Source organism: Barbus barbus (genome assembly GCF_936440315.1).
Source record: "Barbus barbus genome assembly, chromosome: 19".
NCBI classification, from domain to species: domain Eukaryota; kingdom Metazoa; phylum Chordata; class Actinopteri; order Cypriniformes; family Cyprinidae; genus Barbus; species Barbus barbus.
In genome coordinates, this window is record NC_136747.1 from 23949594 (window position 1) to 23958900 (window position 9307).

A 9307-nucleotide genomic window follows, 5' to 3' on the forward strand; every position below is an offset into this window, starting at 1 on the left:
AGAAACATCAGTTCCAATACAAACAGACACCAAATACAGGGACGAACTTCAATGTGTAAATACAGGAGGAGCTCTGACATCACTGGAGTTCAGTGAAACAGCAACAACAATACAGAAGCCTGAAACAATCAGCCTCTTTAAACAACAGAATATTTATTGAGCCATTCAAAGACCATTGTGGACACATCTGATACTCACAGGTAAGTGATAGAAATATGAGAGAGATTGTCCTTTACAGGTTTCTAATGGAAATGGAACTGAAATACGTTGAACAGAACCAGGGGCTGTTTGCATAAACTGCTAACTAGTCTAACAAGTTTGTACATTTTGTTTTTCTTTAAGAGCGCTCATGATTTTTGTTTTTCCAAGTCAGTTACACAAAAACATACGTTGGTCTAATATGATACTGGAAAGTAAGATCGATTACCCCTTACTAACTGCTTGTTGGTCATACCAGTAAGACACTCTTAACATGGGTTTATGCAACATGCCCCAGGGTTTAATCATGTCACATAGTCAACTTAAGTTGTTTACTGCACTGAAATGGTATCATATTAGAAGTAAGTCATTTGGTTGGTTGTACAGCAAAGGTTGGTGTTTCTGTCATTTTTTCACATGACATATGACATAGGACATATGACCTTAACTTCGACAAACAAACCTGAACCTGCTACAGCGTAAATTAGGGCTGTCAACTCTCAGGCAATCAGCATGAGGCTCACAAAATTGACATTGTTCTCACACGTTCATTTTCTCACATATTGAAAAACATAAAACAGAAGCAAGAGCACCTCAGTTAAAACTATAATAATAGGGTACTGGCGAAAGTTTCAGGAGTGACTTCAGCCCTTATGTAAATACATGTTTTACTTTCGAAATCATAATGATCGACATATTTAAGCATAATGTGCTGATATTATAATATAATTTGTCCAAACAGAAGTTTGTTAAGCAATGGAAATGCAGACTATACATTAATATTATTTTTGAAATGTTGCTGCAATTATAATGACTTGTAAAACTTGCAATTATCTTATAATACTATTCTTGCTGACATTTTTTTTAAACAAAACAAAACAACCCAACCAGACCCTCCACCTTACCCCCAGGGAAAATTCTCACTCCAGGATGAACATGAAGAAACAGGAAGTATGACTGTCTAAATGCAGACATGCTTAACAAGATTGAATTTTAGTTTTTACCTTGCATCTGTTTATTTTGTGGGAAGACATATTGTCAGAAAATACTTTATTTATGTTTATTGTTTGCATTTAATATAAATAGCAAATGTTTCAGGTGTTTTGTGAGTTTTTTGTTTGAAAAGGAACTTTTCTCCTACAATAAAATGTTTACTACAATGAAATACAAGTAAAACTATTTCATTTAAAATACACTGCAGCTAAAACAAATCTAATTTCAATTAAATGAAATATCCATTTGGTCATTCAAAGTATTTGTCAATTTTGAGGGAAAAGAGTAATTAGTACTTTTCCTGTAATGTAAACAGCAGTTATTAGTTACAATTATTCCGTTTGTTTGTTTGCTGATTATTTATTTATTCATTTATTTCATTATTATAAGGCATAAGGCTTAAGTGAGGAACAATGGCAGAATCTTCCCCAACACCACCATATAGACGAGAAAGGAGAGGGAGTATAGATAATCCTCCATGTAAGTTAATAACCTACTTAATTCTTATGTGCTTATCTTCTTGAAATCAGCCACTCTACATTAAAGCTCTACACATGTTGACTTTACACTATAGTGCATGTTATTATTGTTATAATTTCTCCATCCAGCATTCTTAAATCAGCTTGAAGTTCTGTGTGATTTCTGTGAGGAGACAAAGCTGAAAGCTCTGAAGTCATGTCTGGTGTGTCAGAGCTCTTACTGTGAAACTCACCTGCAGCCTCATTTTAAATTGGCAGGTTTAAGCAAACACAAACTGATGGAGCCTGTGAGAAATCTGGAGGAGTATATATGTCAGAAACACAAGAAACCTCTGGAGCAGTTCTGTAGAGATGATCAGACGTGTTTGTGTATGGAGTGTGCTGTGCAAGACCACATGTACCACGACACTGTTTCTATAGAAGAAGAGAGTGAAAACAAGAAGGTAGATCTTACTAACAAAACCATTTGTAAAGACCTAATCACTTTTTATATTTTGTGAAATAAACGAATCAATTATTATTTTGTGTTGTTCTTTGTCTATAGACTCAACTGATGAAGACACAGAAAAATGCCAAAGAGATGATCCAGGAGAGAGTCAAGAAGATTCAAGACATCAAAAACTCAGCAGAAGTCAGAAAAGTGAGTTCATTCAATAGAAAGTGAATATTTATTTAGTTCTGGTCCTCCAGGACTCCTGATATACAGTCAGCACTGGGTTTTTCACTGTTTTGTATCACTCCGCTTGTCTGTGTTTGTTCAGTCAGACTACCAGCCTTTATGTATGTTTGTGTTTAACATTTTCAAAAAATAAAAACACAATTAAAGTCACCTCCCATAATCAGCTGGTAAAGATTCAAGATTCAAGTTTAGAGAAAAGTTTAATAAAAAAATAATAAAATCTAGGTGCGTAAACACTTGCCAAGGTGACTTGATTATTATAGAGGGTGCCTGAGACAATCACATACCTACCATTGGGGTCTGATTAACATTTTCATAAAGTTAAGTAAAATAATTTTAGATGTGCTTGTTTTCTATTTTCTAAAGTAACTAACATTATACCCATGTGTAGTTTTGTATTATCCATGCTACTAAACAACAGACAGCCAGGAAGCAGGGGAGCAGAAATTAGTTAATCTGGTCTTGCTACCATAAAATGTCATAATCATCTTATGCAGAGATATAGAGTACTCGACTTATGGGTTACTTTACTCAAATGCAATTTCAACAGAATACTTTAACTAAAATGCATTTCCAAAGACAGAACAATAATGTTTCGCTAATTACAATCAGGGATTGAAAAGTACTTACTAGGTTTTTGTACATCATTTTTAGTTCATATAGGCTACTTGTGAATAACAGTAAATAGGAGCAGTTAAGGAAAAACACACTGCAGCCAGCTGAGATGATGGCCCACCTAGCTGGAGAAAGTGGTCAGATTGACACTGAGGAAGGGACATAGGAGGCTAGAGAAAGGGGTCAGGGGCAAACTGAAGACACAATTTTTGTGGTTGGAGCAAATACAGACAAGGCCACTGAACAACACAGACACAAAAAGTCTAAAATGCAAGTTAATTTATAGTAACTTCCTGTTTTATTATTGTATAAAAGCGACACCACAATAGGAGTCGTGCTGTTGGTCTGAATATCCACACGGCTGTGATTAACTGATCACTAAAGAAATAGCACATCTGTTTTCATCAAGACACATGATTTGAGGAATCATTGAGTGTAAACACTGCAGGACCAAGTTTAATTAAGTTTGGTTGAGGGATTTTGAAAACCCTCTAAATAAATGTAGGTATGGGCAATAATAACTCCGATTCTTGCCTTAGCAAACACAGCTAATAATTTGTTGGTTGACTTGGTTGAGCAGAGTAACACAGAGAAGGAGAAAGCAGCCAGTGATGAGATCTTCACTAATCTCATCCGCTCCATTGAGAGATGTCAGACTGAACTGCTGGAGATGATTGAAGAGAGGCAGAAAGCAGCAGAGAAACAGGAGCAAGAGCTCATTGAAGGGCTGGAGCAGGAGATCACTGAGATAGAGACCAGAAACACTGAGCTGGAGCAGCTCTCACACACTGAAGATCACCGCCACCTCCTACAGGTCAGTGAACATCTCTCTGATCAATAATAATGCAGTATATGACACCAACACTCCCATGCTGAAGAATTTCTCCTCTCTCCTGCTGTAGATTTACCCATCCCTGCACAACCCTACAAAAACTAGGAGTTACAGGGACTTGCCGGAGATCAGAATGAAGGCATATGTGAATCAGGAGGCTTTGAGCAGACATCTAACTCAACTGCAGGACATTCTAAAGAACACTCTAAAGAACACTCTACAGAACACTCTACATGAGATACTCACGCAAGCTGGTGCGTCAATACATGATAAGATAAATACACAATGTTGTACACAATTATTTAAATATAACCTTAAATGGGTCATGACACAATAAATCAATTTTTAATGAGAGAGCAGTTAAGTCAAGTGTAGAGAGGTTATCTGATCAAGTCAGACATTTCAGTAGCACTTTTAAACTATATCGTTGGATAATGAAACTGAAGGATTAAGGCCATTATACTTTGGGAGGTTTCATGCCTTTATATGCACAGTCTGGTGGCCGTATTGTCTTTATTTGTTGTTGAATAGGTCACTTCAAACTAAAGTTTTGTTAATGGGTGAAAATCCTCCTTTATTGCCTTTCTTGAGTCCATTACGCATATTTTATTAGACTGTGTCTTGAACTCTTTATTTTTCAGTTGATTCTTATGAAAAAAAAATGTAATGCAGTGAGACCAGATTTAGTTTTAATTTGTTTTAATTTATCAAAGATTAAAAGAATGTTGACGCAAGACCTCCTGAAACTTAAAACCTTTTTTTAAATTTTTTTTATTTAGTTGTTTTATATTTCTCTTTTTTTTCCCCCGCCATGAATATAGCTGTGGTAGCTGGCGTTAAATTATAAACAGCTAATCAATCAATCGATCAGTCTTTACAAAATGTCTGTATTGTGAAGTAGTGATTCATATTCTCTCTGTATTGTGAAGTAGTGATTCATATTCTCTCTGTATTGTGAAGTAGTGATTCATATTCTCTGTTTTCTCAGTGGATGTGACTCTGGATCCTGATACAGCTCATCCTAAACTCATCCTGTCTGCTGATGGAAAACAAGTGAGACATGGAGACTTTAGACAGGAACTCCCAGACAGCCCAAAGAGATTTAATAAAAAGGTCTGTGTCCTGGGAAAGGAGGGATTCTCCTCAGGGAGTTTTTATTTTGAGGTGCAGGTGAAGGGAAAGATTAAATGGACCTTAGGTGTGGCCCAAGAATCCATTAACAGGAAAGGAGATATTTTACAGAGTCCCAGTAATGGATACTGGACTGTTTGGCTGAGAAATGGGAATAAATATGCGGCTCTCTCTAATCCTCTTGTGCCTCTGTCTCTGAGAGGGAAGCCGCAGCGGGTCGGTGTGTTTGTGGATTATGAGGAGGGTCTGGTCTCCTTTTATGATGCAGAGTCCAGCTCTCTTATCTACTCCTACACTGGTCAGACTTTCAAAGGGAAACTCTATCCATATTTTAGCCCTTGCTTTAATGATGGAGGTAAAAACTCAGCCCCACTCATCATCACACCTGTCAATTACAAAACATGAATTTACACCCTGAAATACAATAGAAACACTAGATGAAAATAATGATTTTTATGATTGAAAATCAGGAACCCTTAATAATCTATGTGCTGCTACTCAAGTGAGGAAAGATTTTTTTGTGCCATATTTGTAGAGTTTGGACAAATCAGACACAGATTTATTCATTATATTTAATGAATAATCCAGCAAACCCTCTCATTCAACAAACAATCTGTGAGGGTCTACGTTCCCTTCCTCCGAAAGAGCACCCTAAAGGACTCAGTTACCAGGGAAACCATCTGATAAGTGCACAGTGCAGTAAGAACAGACCCTTCTGAAACCCACTCAATGCCCATAAAAACAGAACTTTCCGCCTTTTACTCATAGACAAACCTTTCTACAGATAAACATGCATCCCAGGACATTGTGTGTATGATTGTGTGAACTATCTTGTATAGTGTCTCTTGCATTGTATTTTGTTGTATGCATGCTTTATGAGTGAAGTACTAGTTAATGTAACCCCACCTATATCATGTCTCCTACCAAATTAATGCTCAATTGAAGACGGACACATTGGTGTACACCACCTCCTCATAGAATGTCATGTGTATTTGTAATTTAATCAAAGTATAGACTGCCAGAGCCATTCGAACCATGCTCTCAGACAAAGGGTCATAAAACCCCCTAATATTTCCAGCTTCCTGCTTGGAAATTAAGCCTTTCTCATTGGTCAAGCCCATCCTGAGAGGTGGGACGCTTCTCTTACTTTAAAAGGCTCACGCACAGGTTCGCTTTCTCTTCTGCTAAATCTTCCGATTGCTGCCCGTGTGGAGCGACTCACGGAGAGCCTGAGCTGGTGTGGGCGCACCCAGCAGGCCCCAACATATAGAGCTAGGCCAGGGAGATTGCTCTTGACCACAAAGAGTCAGACTAATACCACTGGAGTTAGTCCTCACTCAACCCTGGAATTCACCATCATGGAAATGCCCTCGATCAGACATTTCTCTCTCCCCGCTCATGGCAGTCTCTGCATCTTCATTTATGGATAGCGGCCTGCAGTTCCACTGTGGCCCACAGGGCCAGAAGGCCCCATTTTACACCCAGCCATGTGTTGACTTAGGAGACAGGACTCTCTCAACCACAACAGAGTCAAGAACAACGTTGGAGTTTCAAGAGATTGTAACTTCGGCCATCGAATGGAACCATCCAGACCTTCTTCAGAGGCTTCACAAGACTCTCGTTCCACAGCCAAGTGCAAGTATCGTTCCTTTCACCACATAGAGGTTTGTTGTAAGCTGTCGTATACTGTTAGAGACTGATGGTTCTTTCAGATGGTCAACTCAGCCTCATTTCCCCTGTTTCTGTCCGGTTTCATTCATCCAATCTCACTTACCCTTCCCATGTACCATGTATGTGTGATTTGTGTGTGTGTGTGTGTGTGTGTATATATATATATATATATATGTGTGTGTTTGTTTAGTCTAGTTATATGTTTGTGATTTAGTTAATAAAACTTTGTGCACAATACATATGAATATTTGTTTCTGATTCCCTGCTTGCAAGTCAATTTAATGATTTTGATCTTGTTACATGCTCTGAGTAGTACTGTACCTTAAAAAGGGTATTTCTGTTACCCTCCACTGAGCGTTCGCTAGACGACCTGGTCAATTGATTGTACTGTAAATTCTGCTTTATCAAGCTAATTCTATTAACTTATCCAAATATTAGAATTAATTATAAAGAGTTATGATTCATATTCCCCCTTTGAGCTAATTTGCTACATATGTAACAGTCAAAATATAATGCATGTCTTCAAATTTTCACACTTATGTACTTTAACACTTGTTTTTTTTCAACACAATTTTCCCATCTTCTCCTGTGAAATTGCCCATAAAATGTTTACATTAAAATACACCAAACTATGAAAGCTTCGATAAACTGTTATATAAATGTTATTTCAATCATCTCTGTTACAAAATGTTCTGTGATATTACTGTGGTACATCAGAATTACTATCGTAATACATTGACACAGAATTGCGATATTCATATACCACAATATGTATGAGTACAGTGATATGATTATGATGATGTCCAAAAATAAGATATTAGGTTTAGTTGGGTTTATTATCATCAAACAAGAGTTTGGAAGTTGAACAGAACCAGGTTTATTCATGTCAAATACACCATTACTTTAGTTGCACTGAAATGATATCAGAATTTTATTAAAAGTATGTCATTTGACTGGTTAGAAAGCAAAGTTTGGTGTCTTTTTTCATTTTGTCACATAACATAATGACTACATAAAGAGGAAGTAAATGACCTGCTGACAAACACAAACCTGCTACACTGCAGCTGAAAATCACATTTACATTAAACAAGATGAACATATAATATACGCTACCAGTCAAAAGTTTTTGAACAGTAAGATTTTTAAATGGTTTTTTAAAGAAAAAACATTTATTTTGCTCACCAAGCCTGCATTTATTTTGTAATTACAGCAAAATATTTAAAATAACTGTGTTCTATTTGAATATATTTTAAAATGTAATTTATTCCTGTGATTTCAAAGCTGATTTTTTAGCATCATTACTCCAGTCACATGATCCTAAATCATTAATATTCTGATTATCATTCTAATATTCTGATTTGCTTCTCAGAAAACCTTTATTATTATTATTATTATGTTGAAAACAGCTGAGTAGAATGGTTTCAGGTTTCTTTGATGAATAGAAAGTTCAGAAGAACAGCATTTATCTGAAATAGAAATCTGTTTTTACATTATAACAAAACATTATGTCTTTATCATCACTTTCGATCAATTTAAAACAACCTTGCTATAAAAAAGTATTAATTTCTATAATTCTATCATTTTTATACACTCACCTAAAGGATTATTAGGAACACCTGTTCAATTTCTCATTAATGCAATTATCTAATCAACCAATCACATGGCAGTTGCTTCAATGCATTTAGGGGTGTGGTCCTGGTCAAGACAATCTCCTGAACTCCAAACTGAATGTCAGAATGGGAAAGAAAGGTGACTTAAGCAATTTTGAGCGTGGCATGGTTGTTGGTGCCAGACGGGCCGGTCTGAGTATTTCACAATCTGCTCAGTTACTGGGATTTTCACGCACAACCATTTCTAGGGTTTACAAAGAATGCTGTGAAAAGGGAAAAACATCCAGTATGCGGCAGTCCTGTGGGCGAAAATGCCTTGTTGATGCTAGAGGTCAGAGGAGAATGGGCCGACTGATTCAAGCTGATAGAAGAGCAACTTTGACTGAAATAACCACTCGTTACAACCGAGGTATGCAGCAAAGCATTTGTGAAGCCACAACACGCACAACCTTGAGGCGGATGTGCTACAACAGCAGAAGACCCCACCGGGTACCACTCATATCCTCTACAAATAGGAAAAAGAGGCTACAATTTGCACGAGCTCACCAAAATTGGACGGTTGAAGACTGGAAAAATGTTGCCTGGTCTGATGAGTCTCGATTTCTGTTGAGACATTCAGATGGTAGAGTCAGAATTTGGCGTAAACAGAATGAGAACATGGATCCATCATGCCTTGTTACCACTGTGCAGGCTGGTGGTGGTGGTGTAATGGTGTGGGGGATGTTTTCTTGGCACACTTTAGGCCCCTTAGTGCCAATTGGGCATCGTTTAAATGCCACGGCCTACCTGAGCAGTGTTTCTGACCATGTCCATCCCTTTATGACCACCATGTACCCATCCTCTGATGGCTACTTCCAGCAGGATAATGCACCATGTCACAAAGCTCGAATCATTTCAAATTGGTTTCTTGAACATGACAATGAGTTCACTGTAATAAAATGGCCCCCACAGTCACCAGATCTCAACCCAATAGAGCATCTTTGGGATGTGGTGGAACGGGAGCTTCGTGCCCTGGATGTGCATCCCACAAATCTCCATCAACTGCAAGATGCTATCCTATCAATATGGGCCAACATTTCTAAAGAATGCTTTCAGCACC

At 37.5% G+C, this 9307-nt stretch overlaps 1 protein-coding gene across 1 annotated transcript; it reads left to right on the top strand.

Moving 5' to 3' along the window:
• Positions 1 to 1604: 1604 nt before the first annotated feature.
• On the top strand, positions 1605 to 6831 carry LOC306885822 (E3 ubiquitin-protein ligase TRIM21-like; the record flags this gene model as incomplete). The annotated part of the gene is made up of 6 exons (XM_079442605.1): positions 1605 to 1671; positions 1929 to 2113; positions 2215 to 2310; positions 3545 to 3778; positions 3867 to 4050; positions 4785 to 6831. 6 exons carry the CDS (start codon positions 1605 to 1607, stop codon positions 5330 to 5332), a joined length of 1314 nt encoding a protein of 437 aa, XP_079298731.1. The 3' UTR covers positions 5333 to 6831.
• Positions 6832 to 9307: the final 2476 nt, after the last annotated feature.